Source organism: Mustela nivalis (assembly GCF_964662115.1).
Source record: "Mustela nivalis genome assembly, chromosome: 4".
In the NCBI taxonomy this organism is placed as follows: Eukaryota; Metazoa; Chordata; class Mammalia; order Carnivora; family Mustelidae; genus Mustela; species Mustela nivalis.
The window spans coordinates 138,053,591-138,069,733 of record NC_139023.1 but is presented as its reverse complement, the minus strand read 5'-3'; the positions used below and the strand labels follow the sequence as shown (position 1 = coordinate 138,069,733).

The 16,143-nt window shown below is 45.8% G+C and overlaps 1 protein-coding gene across 9 annotated transcripts in view; it reads left to right on the top strand.

Annotated features, from left to right (window-relative positions):
- Positions 1-16,143, top strand: part of TRIM2 (tripartite motif containing 2) — a 159,359-nt gene that overhangs the window by 125,314 nt on the left and 17,902 nt on the right. For all 9 annotated transcript variants that reach the window (XM_082727306.1, XM_082727299.1, XM_082727301.1 and 6 more), the window contains 3 exons: positions 848-1,571; positions 13,405-13,508; positions 13,751-13,918. In XM_082727306.1, the coding sequence (XP_082583432.1) occupies positions 848-1,571; positions 13,405-13,508; positions 13,751-13,918 (996 nt within the window). The remainder of the gene's footprint in view (positions 1-847; positions 1,572-13,404; positions 13,509-13,750; positions 13,919-16,143) is intronic.

Below are 16,143 nucleotides of genomic sequence, written 5' to 3'. Positions count from 1 at the left end.
CCTCTCTGCACTAGCTTACTGTGTTCTAATAATAGCAAAGGGGACTCAGATACTTAAACAACTGAGCCACCCTCCTGCCCCAACAGTAGTTTTCATTTAATGGCACATCCAGCTATTTTTTCCTTCCTCTTTTCAGCCAAGTTCTATGATTCTGTAACCATAAGGTCCAATTTATAATTTGACCCAAGACAAGATTGAATATAAAGTCATGTTTTCAGGATTTAGGTTTAAGCTGGATTATTTTCCTTCCTTGATTATAATGTCTAATAGTCTCTTAATTGCTCTCTCATCCACACCAACCTGTTAGTCAACTTCCAAGAGAACCCTGACTGCGGCCTTTAACATGCCCAATCACAAAACCAGGGATCAAAAGCTTCTGCTATTAGGGTGTGGAGGGTTTTCATTAGTCTGGTTTCTGTTCCTTTAGGTGGCAACAGGGGATTTGGGGACTTTACGGAGAGATACTGAATAATGAATATTTCGGATGCCGGACATAGCAATTTGTTTTCCCGGCTCCTAGTGGTGACGTTTCCGCTCGCCCCATCAAAAACACATGACCCAAGAAATATGTGTGTGGGAGAGTCCGGGCGAGGAGGAAGGGAGAGAGGAGGTACCGGGAACGCAATTCAGAATCAGGCTTTAGAAGCGGGTTCGCTGGGCGGGATTAAGTACCTCCCCCTCCCCCTGGGAGAGCCAGCGGCGTGGGCAGGTGGGGGTCGGGTGGCGGCCGGCGGAGGGCAGTGCCCCCGCGCGCCGGCGCGCAGCGTTCGCTGGGCAGAGCTCGTGCCCCGCGGCGAGCGCTCACCCGACCTCGCTTCCCCCCAACCCCCCACCCGCACCCCCGCAGGTCCTTCAGTCGCAGCTGGACACTCTGCTCGAGGGGCAGGAGAGTATAAAGAGCTGCAGCAACTTCACGGCGCAGGCCCTCAACCATGGCACGGAGACGGAGGTGCTGCTCGTGAAGAAGCAGATGAGCGAGAAGCTGAACGAACTGGCCGACCAGGACTTCCCGCTGCACCCGCGTGAAAACGATCAGCTGGATTTTATCGTGGAGACCGAGGGGCTCAAGAAGTCCATCCACAACCTCGGGACGATTTTAACCACCAACGCCGTCGCCTCCGAGACGGTGGCCACGGGCGAGGGGCTGCGGCAGACCATCATCGGGCAGCCCATGTCCGTCACCATAACGACCAAGGACAAAGACGGCGAGCTGTGCAAGACGGGCAACGCCTACATCACCGCCGAGCTGAGCACGCCCGACGGCAGCGTGGCGGACGGGGAGATCCTCGACAACAAGAACGGCACCTACGAGTTTTTGTACACCGTCCAGAAGGAAGGGGACTTCACCCTGTCGCTGCGGCTCTATGACCAGCACATCCGAGGCAGCCCGTTCAAGCTGAAAGTGATCCGGTCGGCCGACGTGTCTCCCACCACCGAGGGCGTGAAGAGGCGCGTGAAATCCCCGGGGAGCGGCCATGTAAAGCAGAAGGCGGTGAAGAGACCCGCCAGCATGTACAGCACTGGGAAGCGAAAAGAGAATCCCATCGAAGACGATCTGATCTTCCGAGTGGGTAAGGAGGAGGCGCCGCCGCGCCCCGTCGTCTGAGCGCTGCTCGGGTTCGGGGGCGCCGGGGAGAGGGCTGTGGCAAATGGGAACCTTGCGGGTCGGGACTGGGATCTGTAGGCGCTGCGGGACACTGGGGTATTTGATGAGGTGAGTTTAGGCAGTCTAATCCGGGGATTTTAGGATTTATTCCCCCCCCTTTCCTCCCTCCTCCTCCCTCTTTCCTCTCTCCCTCCTCATCTTCTTCCTTCTCTTCCTGCCTCCCTTGCTGTTCGCCCATCAGCCTCTCTCCCCTCTGTCCTCCTCCTTCCCCGCAAGCCCTCTCCACGCTCCGCCCCCATCTCTCAGTGTCCCCCTCGCTGGTCCCCATCCCTCCCTCCCTCTGCTCCCTTCTTTCTCCGCCTTCCCTTCCCCCGCTTCTCCGTGTGCTCTCCTCTCTCCCCCTTTCCTCGCCGCTCCTTCCCCGCCTCCTCCTTTGTAACGCTAGTGCTGCATATTCATTGTAGAAAATTAGAAACGGAAAATAAGCAAAAAGAGAAAATAGCAAAAAAATCACAGCACTCAACCCGAACTTTTGAAGGACGTGTTGACCAACTCACCGCCCCCTGACCCCCCCAACTCCCGCCAAAGGAATGTCTTTAAGCAGTAGCTAAAGGCAGAGCGATTGTTACTTGAGATCACTCCTTTGTTTCTCTGAATCCCAGCTCGGGCTGCACTGTGGGCGGAGGGCCTGATGCCTCCCTGTCACCGCTTCGGTACCATTGGGCTGGGGATGAGGGACACGGAGCAGTGCAAGTCAGGGTCACTTCCAGGTGTGTGTAGCTGGAGAGGAGCCCCAAAGAGGGGAGGGTGGGTGGAAAATATGGAGAATGGAATGGGGCTGGGGCGGAAACCAGGCGATGAGCCAATAGATTGGAGAATGCAAATCTCAAATTCCCTTGTCTGCTTTATTGCCTCCGATTTTAACTGTTTATTCTCTCAGTAGAAAGCAAACTAAAGGTAAAAAAAGAATGGACTTTGTCATATCCTGCTTATCTTTCTGCCTCTTAAGTCCTGTGTTGCAGAATCTCCGAAAGGGCACTGTATGAAGCCTGGGGTTCAAATAGATTGGGAGACCTTAGCTTCAGTTAAGGAAAGTTTTTGTTGGTGGTGGTGGTGTTTTAACCCCGGAACCTTTAGAATCTGCCAGTGTGCCCTGTAAGTCTCCAAGGCAGGAGAAGGGATAACAGGCAGCACTTCCACAAAGCTTTCCTAAGCAGAGAACTTTTTCCATGGCACATCCTGGGAAACAAAGGCTCCTTGGAACCTCCTTGGTCAGCTGCTGCTCTTGTGTTAATACTGCATCTTGTAAAGGCCACGATGAGACATATAAGTTGTCCACTCACAGCCCAGAGGCCCTCCTCCCTTCACTGGTTGTATGTGCCACATGTGTGCAGAAGTTGTAGATCTGCCTGCTGAAGAGGGATGGAGGAACTGGGCGAGGACCTGGGCAGGTGCAGGAGTGGGAGCCTCCCAGGTCTGCTACTCCGGTTCTGGTTCTGCGACTTGAACTTTAGACCGGTCTCTCAGCTTCTCTGAGCTCCAGTTTCCATGTCCATAAAATGAGAATAGAAGAAATACCTGTCTCGCGGAGCTGATGAAGTTCTAGAATATAGGTGAGGTTCGGTGGGGTGAGGTCTGGAGCCAATGACCAAGAAAGAATTCTTGAGACATCTTTGGTGCAAAATGGTGGTTTATTAAAGCATGGGGGCAGGACCCATGGGCAGGAAGAGCTGCTGCCCCCGGGTTGTGAGGGGTGGCAGGTTATGTACCATGGGGGTGGGGGAAGGAAAAGGGAGGTTTCAGTAGAACTTTCATATGCTAAAGAGGACCTACAAGATACCAGATACCAGAGCCCTTGCCATTGCCAAGGTCGTTTTGCCCTTTTTAGCAAGCTATTAAGATAGTTGGGAGATTCCTAAAGAATGTCACATGTCCTACCCAGGAGTGGGGGTGGGGGAAGGTTGCAGGGTGTCAGCCTTTTGCTTTGTCCTCAGCCAGCCTTCTGTTCCCTCAGAGCCATTGTGAGTTTCAAGCTTAATGCCTCCTGGTATGCTGTCGGAGTTAAATAAATGAGAGCTATTGGTTTGCACAGGCAATGAAGGTCCTTAGATTTTCCCTACTTCCTTTTCTTCTAATTTTTTTTTTTAACCTTCCTGCCCCCCACTGATCCCCTGCATTGAGAACAAGCTCCTGCGTAACCCTTTCCACCAACCTTCTCCCCTGACCTCCTCCCCCAGCCATGTGATCCCAGCCTGTTTCTCCAGGTAGTATGCCAAGTGGAAAAGGACAAAGATCTGGGTCTGAATTCTGATTCTCCTTAACAGCTGGGCAAGTAGCTTATCTTTTCTGAACCCAGTGCTCAGTTTCTGGTAGCTGTTATTTTCCTATTGCTATTAATTTTAATCTCCATCATCACCACCTGTGATTCTCACCTGACGTACCTCTTTGGGTGTTTCCCTCCACCATATTGATTTTGAATCCCCAGCTCCCACCAGAGAAGGGGGTGTACGCTTTTCCCTCCTGCCCATTGAGAATTCACTGGTGATTCACTGGGACAGGTGGGAAGGTGTTTAAATGTTTAAACATCCGTCAAGAACTTAGAAGAGTGCCTGGCATACGGCACTGCGTCTGAGCTTATTCATGAAGTAAAGATGCTGTCTTAATTTGCCAGGGCTGTCGTAACAAAATTCCATAGACTAGGTGGCTTAAACAAAGGAAATTTATTTTCTCACAATTATGGAGACTGGAAGTCCAAGATCAAGGTGGTGCCAGAGTTGGTTTCCTATGAGGCCTTTCTCCTGGTCTTCTAGGTGGTGGTCTTCTTGCTGCTTTATCCTTACAGGGTTGTCCCTCTGTATATGCAGAACCCCTGGTGTTTTTCTCTGTTCTGGTGAGAGATTAGGGCCTCACCCTAATGGCCTTATTTTAACTTAATCACTTCTTTTAAGACCTACTCTCCAAATGCATTTACATTCTGAAGTACTGGAGATTGGAACATGAATTTTGAGGGTTCAGCCCAGACGTAAGGGCAGAAAGGAAAGCAGATCTTTCAGGCCTGTTTCTCCTTAACTTTATGTTTTACTCCAGAGCTAGCCAAAAGAAACCACTCATGGTGCAATAATTTGGCTCAAAAAGTGTTTCTAGGGGGGTACCTGGGTGGCTCAGTGGGTTAAGCCGCTGCCTTCTCTCAGGTCATGATCTCAGGGTCCTGGGATCGAGTCCCACATCGGGCTCTCTGCTCAGCAGGGAGCCTGCTTCCCGCTCTCTCTCTCTCTGCCTGGCTCTCTGTCTACTTGTGATTCTTGTGATTTCTCTCTGTCAAATAAAAAAAAAAAACGTTTCTAGAGCACCTGGTGCCCTCTGTGCAGTGTATAGTTTTCATAACACATGTATGAGGGTTCACTCAACAACCATAAATAATGTGCTGATTCTGTGTGCTCATGAGAGTGAATCCCCACTTTCTCGGTGATGGAAGGGATTTTTCAGGGCTAAATCTGACTCCCATTTTCACCCTCCTCACCAATTATCCAGCCCCCAAATTAGATGGAATTCTGCTGTTGAGCCCTTACTATGTGCCAGATACTTGGCTGGGTCGCGGTACAAAAAGGGATGAGATTCTGACTGTGACTTAGAGGAGGCGACCATCCAAAAGAGACAGAGGTGTACAAAAATGTACCTTCAGCTTCAATCAAGACACAGACACTGGAGTGGCAAGGAGTCCCGGAAGGTTCCCAGAGATAGCCTCTAAGCCTAAGCTGGCTCTGAAAGGGACTGTCAGATGTAAGGGAAGAAAGAGTGCTTCAGATGAAGGGAGAGCAGGTGCAAAGGCAGGAAGGTGAGAAACTGAGCAGTTCAAGACCGTCAATGATGCCATCCTCTTGGAGCCTCAGATGAAATAGAAGCAGAGAGAAGGTCGTGTTTTCCTTGATAAGGAGCTTGAACTTTGGTCTCAGTCTCTGGGGAGGTCCAGGGAGATGGTTTCTGTAAGCCTCAGTGATGCTTATGCTCACTGGAGTTTGAGACCCATAGCCGGGTCTCTGGGGAGGCTCTGAGCTGGGTGATGTAGTGTGGTGGCTTACTAAGTTGTTTATTTCCAGAGAGCCTGGAGGCATTCTAGGTCATGTAAAGTCTCCCGCAGGAAGCAGTAGTCCACTTGAGCTAATTCAAGTGCTAGGGTTCAGAGTGTTTCAGTGCAGTGAAGAGGAAATGGCCAATTTATAAAGGCTTAGGAAGGGGCGCCTGGGGGCTCAGATCCTTCCTTAAGCGACTGCCTTCAGCTCTGTCATGATCCTGGGTCATGATCCTGGAGTGCCAGAATGGAGTCCTGCAGCAGACTCCCTGGGAGTCTGGTTCTCCCTCTGACGTCTTCCCCCACCCACTGTGCTCTCTCTCATTCTCTCTCTCTCAAGTAAATAAAATCTTAAAAATAAATAAATAAATAAATAAGCAAACAAATAAATACATGCATGCTCCGGACGGAGAGGGCAAGGCTCCGGGACCAGACTGAATTCTCGGTGTGTGACTTGCATGCTGTAGGGACGTGAGCGGGTAGAGCGAGTGGCAGTTAAGGCTGTGCACTCTGAAGCTGGCTGCCCTGGGTCCCAGCCCCCAGCACTGCCACTTCCTCATCTGTGCGGTCCTGGCTAAGTTTCTTCTCTCAGTGCCTCAGAGTCCTCCATAAAATGGGTAGGAGAAGAACCACCCGCCTCCCTGGGGCTTCGAATAACGACTGGTACTTGAAAGATGCGCCGTCCACTTTAGAGAGGCAAAGGGAGGTAATACGAATTGACATTTTTTTTTTAAAGATTTTATTTATTTGACAGACAGAAATCACAAGTAGGCAGAGAGGCAGACAACGAGAGGGGGGGATGTAGGCTTCCCGCCGAACAGAGAGCCCGATGCGGGGCTCGATCCCAGGACCCTGGGATCATGACCTTAGCTGAAGGCAGAAGCTTTAACCCACTGAACCACTCAGGCGCCCCCTAATTGACATTTTATTCGTAGCTGTCGTATAGAAGTAAGAGTTAACCTAAGTCTTGAAGAACAGTCAAGAACTGAAAAGACTCCCTCATTTAAATCCCAGCCTGCTATTTATTAGCTATATGATTTAGGGGAAATTATGTAACCTTCTGTGCCTCAGTTCCTTTCTCTATAAAATAGGGATGGTATTAAGGTGTACTTGATCTGGAAAGGATTAAAATAGTATATGTAAAATGTATTCACAGAGTTCAGGTGTATAGTAAGGACTCAATAAATGTTGGCTGTTGTTGTTACTATTATTCTCATCTACCCAGGTAAGGATAGTCAGGAAAGGGGGCGGATTTCAGTTTTGATCAACCAGGCTGAAGTGTACCCTAGGCCCTTTAAAGTGTAGGTTTGGAGCTCAGCAAAGAAACCAGGGCTAGAGATCCATTTGGGAATGAGACGTATAAGGAAGTTACTTTAAATCATCAGCTTCAGTGTGGTTCAGGAGGGAAGGATGGGGAGCGGAAGAGAAGGAAGGACTAAGCGTTCTCTGAGCCAGGCTTTGTGCAGTCCATTTTTATGTGGTGTCTTACTAAAAATCTTACTTAAAATCTTTGGTAGGGACGACACCCTTCCAGCTCCTTATGCCCCCACAGCAGAGAATATCTACCACAACACAGGAGGCACATGCTGGCGTGCACACCACCTCCTAACTCCGGGCTCCGTGATTTCATGTTACCAAGCCGGACATCAGCTTTGAGGGGAGCATTTACACTACAGAAGTGGGCAAGAGCTACAAGTCCGAACTCTTCCCATGGTTCCTACCCCTCAAGAGCCAAATTACCGCTACATATAACCATCCCTCCTCCTGAAGAAACGGGGGCTCCAAAAGCTTTAGGGCAGGGCCCGAGACACCTGGGCCTCTGATGCCCCTGCCTTTATTTACTTATTTATTTATAAGATTTTATTTATTTATTTGACACACAGAGAGAAATCACAAGTAGGCAGAGAGGCAGGCAGAGAGAGCGGGGGAAGCAGGCTTTTTGCTCAGGAGGGAGCCCGATGAGGGGCTCAATCCTAGGACCCTGAGATCATGACCTGAGTGGAAGGCAAAGGCTTAACCCACTGAGCCACCCAGGTGTCCCAACCCTGCCTTTTTAATTGTATGACGATTCCTCTTCATCTTAAATGTCTTTTAACTACCGTGGTTTTCCAAAGTTGAGAGATTTGATACCTCCCACGCCTGAAAACTGAATTATATGCCCACTGTGAATGAGTTAACTGTGCTAACTCTGATACTATGCTGGGAAACAATCCTGAATGAGTTTAGGGAGGTAGCTTAGAGCATCTGTTGATGAAACAGCGGGATTATTTCCCCCTGCACTGTTAGAGTTTGCTGACTAGAAGTGGTGAGCTGGTTTTGTCAGCTACTAAAGAAAATCATTAAACGAAAGGGAAGCCAGAAGACGTGGGAGGGAGTGAAAGAATCACAGCTGAATTGTTTCAAATTATGTAATGCATACACCATACCTTAATGTGTCAGTGAGAAGAATGGAATGGAACACTCCTTTGTACTCTTCGTATTCTAGTGGGCTTTCTTATAATGTAAGAGGGATGTCCTGAGTGCTAGGCGCTGTGCTGGGGTATGGGATGCACAGCAAACAGGACAGATGTTGCCCCTGCCCTTGGAGAACTAACGTTTAGAGAGGGACAGTTAAACAGTTAAAATGCCATGTGCTAGGGGATGGAGTTCTTAAGGGTTTTAGAGAGAAAGCACGAGCCATATGAGCCCAGAGGTAATCAGGAACCTGGTATTCTAAAGTCTAATTAGAACCTGGTATGCTGGGATGCCTGGGTGGCTCAATTGGTTAAGCAGCTGCCTTAGGCTCAGGTCATGATCCCAGTGTCCTGGGATCGAGTCCCGCATCAGGCTCCTTGCTCAGCAGGGAGCCTGCTTCTCCCTCTGCCTCTGCCTGCCATTCTGTCTGCCTGTGCTCGCTCTCTTTCCCTCTCTCTGACAAATAAATAAAATCTTTAAAAAAAAAAAAAAAGAACCTGGTATGCTAAAGTCTAATTGGAAAAAAGCAGGGGCGCTAGGGCACCTGGCCTGGTCCTCAGTCCGTTGAGCAGCTGATGCTTGGCTTTGGCTCAGATTGTGATCTCAGATTGTGATCTCAGGGTCCAGATCAAGCCCTGCGTGGGAGTTCTCACTCAGCAGGGAGTCTCCTTAAGTTTGTTTGTCCCTTTCCCTCTGCCCCTTCCCCCCACCTGGCTCTTTCTATCTCTATCACTCTCTCTCAAATAATAAATCTTTAAAAAGGCAAACGGGGGAGAGTCCTGACTGGCCCAGTCAGTAAAACATACAAGTCTTGATCTTGATCTTGGGGTCATGAGTTCAAGCCCCATGTTGGGTGTAGAGGTCACTTAAAATTAAAAAAAAAAAAAAAAAGAAAAAGAAAGGGAAGGCTGTGTGTAAGAGCGGGAGACCTGAGTTTTATTCTTTTCTCTGTCTTTACTACCTTTGTGATGTGTCTAACTTCATTTTCTCATCTATAAAATGGAACAGTTATATTTGTCCTGCTAACTCTTGGGATTGTTCCAGGGAGTGCATTAAGAGAATATACTATGAAAATGCTGTAAATATTACTGAACAGTTTGTTTTTCCATGATGTAACGTAGGGTGTAATTTACTCCGTCGCTAATAATTCATCCGTGCACTCACGCATTCGACAAATTATTTGCTAAGCACCTACTTGTTTGAAGAGTCTGTGTTAGACCCTGTTTTTTGCTTGAGTTCATCCTCTTGCATTATCCCATTCAGAGTATCTAGATTTGTTTAGTGTTAATTCTCCTATTAGGTTGGAGTGGAGGGTGGGAGGAAATTCGCAGTTCTTTATCCCTATTTCAGTCCAGGGGCTTTCCTTGAGTGATCTTCCCGGGGGCATGGGTGGAGGTGTCCCGGCAGAGCAACGGATGAGAAGCCGTTGGCTTAAATATTCATTTCATGCTTCATGGGCTAGTTTAACATCTGGGAAAAACCAGTTTAATTATCTTATGGAATTGTTGCCAAATTGTTTATAATTACTTTTAAGACTGGTGTTACTCATTTTACTAGCCAAAACATAACCACCGAATGAATCAACATAGTCAGGAAAAGATTTTATAAGTACTATGTGTATTTATGTTACATTTATATTCATTACAAAAGAACTAGTTTTAGTTATGTAGAATACTTTGGAGGGGGATTTTCTGTAGTCCGAACAGAATATACTAAAAATATTGAAGAGTAAAGCATGATCCCAAATTATTTCTAACTTGTGGAATTTATTTTATTTTGGTCCCAACATACTTGATAAACGGCTGGATTGTGGGCATTTCAGCATGATAATATGCTGTAGTTCCACATCATTACACGCCCTCGATATTTTTGAACCTTAACTGCTAGTGAAGATAGCATTAGCTATCCCTCAAGAATATGCTGGTAGTTTTGTTTGATCTTCAGGAATAACACTGTGATCCTGCTATGCTTAAAAACTCAAATAGATTTTTTAGAAAAATGATCAATACTTTCTGACAAGATGAAAGATACCCTTAAAAATCAGAAGGTATTACCAGTCAGGCCGACCCCAGCTGTTTGAATACTAAGCCACATGGCTTAAAAAGATTTTTTAAAATAAATGTAAAATTGATATGGCAGTGTCTGCTCTATCTAGCTTTTTCAAAAACATATAGTCAAGGGGTGTCTGGGTGGCTCAGTTGGGTAAGCCTCTGCCATTGGCTCAGGTCATGATCTCAGGGTCCTGGGATGGAGCCCCAAGTTGGGCTCCCTGCTTCTCCCTTCCCTCTCCCCCTCCTCTCTGCTTGTGCCATCTCCCCCCACCCCTCAAATAATTAGATAAAATCTTTAAAAATACACACACACACACCCCTGGGCTAATGGATGTTCTTTCGACCCTGTGATTTTATCTATTCGTGGGGCAGCAGACTCAAGCTCGAGTTAACTTGAGACCGAGAATAAGAGCTGGGCCAGCTCCGAGCACTGGAGCCTAGTAGAGGCTATAGAGTCTGTCTAACAGCATGGTCTTTAGCACCAAGTTTCCATTGCTCTCATGACCTGGTATTGGTAGGCACTGAGCATCTCCGTTCATTTCACACTGGGCAGAGTCTTCCTTCTCCTTGTTCCAGACGGCATTGACGTGGAGCCCAAAGAAATGTCTTCCCAAGTTTCGCCTACGCTCAGAAATGTATGTTCATTTCTGCAAAGATGAAAGTGTTAGTATTTTTTGCTCATGTACATTCTCTCCTTCAACGTTTGCAGAAGGAAAATGAAATCTTTTTGTCTAAGGCACCCCTTAGCTTCTGCTAAAGCTCTATTCTCCCCATGGTTTTTCCCTTCCTTTCAAACATCAACCTGCTGCCTGCAGAACCTTCTCTGAGTAGAATAGGCTTTGTCCTGAGCAGGTCAGTCAAACGGTTAGATAAAAGAGGGCAACAGGCAGGTTTCTGTCCCTGCCTGGGCCAGAAGGACAGCGCCAGAGTCCATCTACCCTGTTCAGGTGTTTCTTATGCCCCTCCCCATTTTCAGTATTTCTTTCCCCTCCCAGTGTGTCCTCCACGCCAGGGGTGCCCTCCCCAATTTACATAAGGAAGGACCTAGAACAGCCTGGGGTTTCTTCATGGAGGCACTTTTGTTTATGTACCAATCTGAGCTGTAGAACCTTGCTTTTTTATTGTGTTTCTTTACTTGGTTCCTAGTTCTTCCTCTTGCTCATAACCTCTTGCTTATAAACACATTTGTTTTTTATCAAATATTCCTGACAAATTAAGTCTCATTCTTGAGCAACTCTTGACCTTGCCCCCAATACCTTTAAAAAAGTATGTATATGGGGCACCTGGGTGGCTTAGTCGTTAGGTGTCTTGTCTTCCGGCGTTCAGGTCATGATCCCAGGGCCATGGGATCGAGTCCCACGACAAGGAACCTGCTTCTACTGCCTGCCACTCCCCCTGCTTGTGCACGCTCTCTCTCTCTTTCTCTGAAAAATAAATAAAATCTTTAAATATATATAAACTGAATTCAGACATCAGCAGGAATGCCCAGGAGCTAATAAATACCATGTTGGCACATGCCTTCCTTAAGAGTTAAACACACCCTCCCCTGCCACAAACAGACAGCAACGTGTCATTTTAAGAGAGTGTTAGCTGTTATCATAAACGTGCTTAACTGTAGGGATTCTCCAAAGATGAAGTATAAAAGATCATCTCTTCTGATACGTTTGAAATCAAATAGAACTCGTTCTTCCATAACGTGGAAGATGTTCTGTTGAGAATCTGGATCTCAAACTTTTCTTTTGTGTTAGTAAGATTAGATGAGACATAGAGGTGGTGAGTAAACTTGGGAGGGTCCTGGATTCCGGTAAAACAGCAAACTGCGCTGTGGATCGGGTTGAAGCCAATAACCAAAGCATTCACTGGACTGATCCAAGCTGTAGACTAAGAAGTATAGCTGCAACTTTTTCCCCAGACCTTCTTTGTTTGCCTTTAAATTTCCTTGCCTCTCCTCCTTCAGGGAGGCAGATAGGAGGCTTGTCCTCACCGTCTCCTCCAATGGCTGTGTCTAGAGTAGCCCTTTCCTTGTGGCTTACCCCATGTCTCGGGGTGTCTGTCTTTGCTGTACATCAGGCAAAGGAACTTGGGTTCGGTTACATGGTGAGTACCAGGTGATCCAAGTAAGATGTTTCTGCCCAGCAGTTCTGCTGTCAAGTGTATTCCAAGCTGAATTCCATTGCCAGTGTCACTTCATAAGCCCACAGATCTGTTTCAGAAGAGTCTAACCACGTCTGAGCAGTGCATAAGCCCGCGTCTGACGCCAGCCACCATCCGTGTGCCTGCGGCACCACGTTCATGCCTAGAGCCAAAAGATCACATTGCTCTTTGGAGTAGGATAAAAAATGAAATGATAGGGTGAAATGAAATGATAAAAAGTGCCTCCCGAAAAGCTGAGATGTAGCTTTTTCTCTCTAATTGTGAAAATCGAAACCTCCTCCCTGGTCCTTTCTGAGCAAAGTTCAATCTGCTTCTGTCCCTTAATATTTACACATTTACACGGTCCTATTGAAATAAGTTACAAATATTTGTTTGAAACAAAAAGAGACATCTGTTAACCCATAGACGCCCTGGCTTTTTTCTTCCTCCTGCCTCATCTCTCATTGAAAAGCCTAGTATGGTTGAGAGTATTATTGGATTAATTAACTTTCCTTTTATATTTATTTAATCCAGAAGGTGCTATGAGATACTGAGTCTTTGAAAATAATGCATAAGTTAATCATTACATGACCATCAGCCTGCTAGTTTTATAACATCTGAGGCCCTGTGGTTTGTTAAATGTACTGAAAGCTTCTTCTTAGAAGCTTCTTCAAATCAGGTTTCTTCTAAAAGCTGCTGAGTGAGAGGGTGGGGTTTCAGCAAAACTCTAAAATAAGGCCCTCTGCTGTTGCTTCTGATCGATTGTAGTATTAGGTTTTTTATTGTTTGTGAAATCTTACATATATTTAAATATGATTATTAATATAATATTAAAATAATATGTAGTTACAGCTTAAGACAAGATTGCATTTGCCTAAAAAAGTGATTTTTACAAAAACTATTGGTCTGGAAGAGATGTTTAGGAGCCTATACATTAGGTCATGGTGGGAGAGGTGCTTTTTTTTTTTTAAGTATAATTTTAAAAAATACATTCTCAGGTTCCCTATGGAAGCCTGGCTAATTCTCTTGAAGAAACGGGAAGATCTAATTCTCTGTTGCTTAATCTCTGTGGTTTTATAATTTGTTTCTAGGTACCAAAGGAAGAAATAAAGGAGAATTTACAAATCTCCAAGGGGTAGCTGCATCTACAAGTGGAAAGATACTAATTGCAGATAGCAACAACCAATGTGTACAGGTATGGCCCCTCATACACCTTTCATATGCATATGCATATACCTGTACATTTTTTCCTACTTAAGACTTCAGATCTACGGTACAAAGAAAGAAAGAGAAGCCTACAATCGGGTATAGGCTTTTCTTCAAATGGGATTTGCTTGTCCTGGCCTGTAGTACATATGACGGGCGTGTTCTTGACTGTTTCTTCCTCACTCATTTCTGTGCAAGTTCACGTTCCAAGGAATGTCCTCTGTTTTGCAGATATTTTCCAATGACGGCCAGTTCAAAAGTCGGTTTGGCATACGAGGGCGCTCTCCTGGGCAGCTGCAGCGGCCCACAGGAGTGGCTGTGCATCCCAGCGGGGACATAATCATCGCAGACTATGATAATAAGTGGGTTAGCATTTTCTCTTCTGATGGCAAGTTTAAGGTAAGATTAAGCTGCCAGGTGGCTGCTAACCGGTAGAGAGAAATAGGAACTATAAAGATGAACTTCGACAAGTTCTCATATACAAAGACCTGTTCACATTGTTCCATCTAACTTTTATGGAGAGGAACAGTGATATTTTCATAAATCTTATATATAGGAAATAGCGGCTTCATATTGTCAAGCCGTTAGGTTGCTCAGTCACTTTGTTTTTACGTATGATCATATTTACCTAAATGCAATGAAGAATAGCTATTAGAAAATAGTATCGAAGGGGCCCTTGATCTCTCCCCACTGAACCCACAGATTGGCATGTATGAAGTTGCCTTCTACTGTCTCAGGCCTGTGATAGAGGATGATATGGGAGAACCAGAATTGTAAGACCTGGTTTGTATCTTTGAAAAACCTACAAGCCTCTTGAGGAAAAACGACACCAGAATGACACAAAACCATTTGTGTCAGCCTCGAATCAGTCATACATTGTTTGGTGCAATCTGAAAACCTACTGGTGAAATGTGTAAATGGGAATTGGGAGGACAAGAAAATGGCGGCTGGCAGCACAGAGAAAAGGGGGATTTGGTTGTACTTTGCCGGGGGGGGGGGGTCCCTCACTTGACATATTTGCTGTTGTCCCCAGCATCATCTCTTTCTTCAGCAAGTCACTGAAGAAGAGAGAGCCCGCTAGGGGTACCAGGAATCTCTCTTATAAGGTGTCCTCAAAGAATATTATCATCATGCAGCCTGTTTTCTGTTGTTCTCAGGAAGATTATGAGACATTTTGTCAAACATGTTTTCGAAATCTGTAAACTTTGTGCCTCCTGTATTGCCCTGTTCAGCCTGCTAGAGGCTTCTCATGTACTTTCACTCAGACAAATCAACCTTTTGGAATCCCAGGTCTGCACCTTACGAACTACTGATATAAGTTCCCTGAGCCTTGATAGTCTCCTATGTCAAAGTTGGATTAAAAATATATATATTTTATGGGATTTGGGTAAGGATTACAGATTTATTTTTGGATTTTATATTGCCTTGTATGAAAAAGGCATCTGCGTCCAGTAACCCCGTCCAAAAAATGAAGTCTGTTTATCAGCTGTGATTTGGACTCCAGGACTTGCCAGCACTTGGTCAGAACTTTCTTTTCACAGATGGTGAACAGAGATTGAACACCAATCTCTGTTCAGAGATTGATGCTCTTCATAATCTATTTTGGGATCCTGAAGATTACCCGAAGTTCACTCGGTAGTTTCTTTTTGGAGGAATTTATATTTCCCTTTTTAAAGTTGTTGGATCACTACAGTCACGCCCTCATTTTTATTAAAACAAGTTACTTCCATTATTACTAACCCTCAGATGGGAGCCTCTGTTTTATGTGGGGCAGCATCTTTTCGATCTAGGAGACTCAAAAGCTGTAGTTTCTAATTCCGCCACATTCTTCAGTTCATATGCCACACAATTCTTCTGCTGCCCTTGAGGTTTTTTTTCCTTGTTCCACTACAAATTTGATGACTCCATATGATGGCCACGTACACAGAAAGGCCTCTTGCCTTTCTAGATCTCTAACTTCTTCCCCTTCTTTTTGTGTTTTTGTAATTGTATTTGTGGTAAGACATACTCAAATACAGCAGCTTTAACATGAACAGAAGGAAAACTGTTCAGCGACATCCATCTAATTTGGAGACAGCCCATTGCCTTGTGTTGCATACTCTAGCAAAATCATGACCTGTCTCTAACTTCATAAACGAATGCTAAAACAAGTATAAAGGCAACAGTTTTATATCTAATATACTGAAATATTTTATATCTACTATATTAAGACATTTTGAAACTGGAGTTTTGTACTTAGGAGAGAAGGCCTTTTTCATTCAATTTTTCGATAGTCTATATGTAATAGACACTAACCTGGGAGATCTAGATCCTCACAGCTGGAATACTGTTGTAGTAATTGGAATAAACAAGAACGCTTGTGCCCTCTAGAGGATGGATAAGGTAGAGTTTCAGCATACCTTTTTATTTTCAGTAGGTGTTGATTGGGAGTGAAAGGATAGCAAGTAAAAATGCCTTAATACGGGGGCACCTGGGTGTCTCAGTGGGTTAAAGCCTCTGTCTTCGGCTCAGGTCATGATCCCAGGGTCCTGGGATTGAGTCCCGCATCCGGCTCTCTGCTCAGCGGGGAGCCTGCTTTCTCTTCTCTCTCTGCCTGCCTCTCTGCCTACTTGTGATCTCTGTCT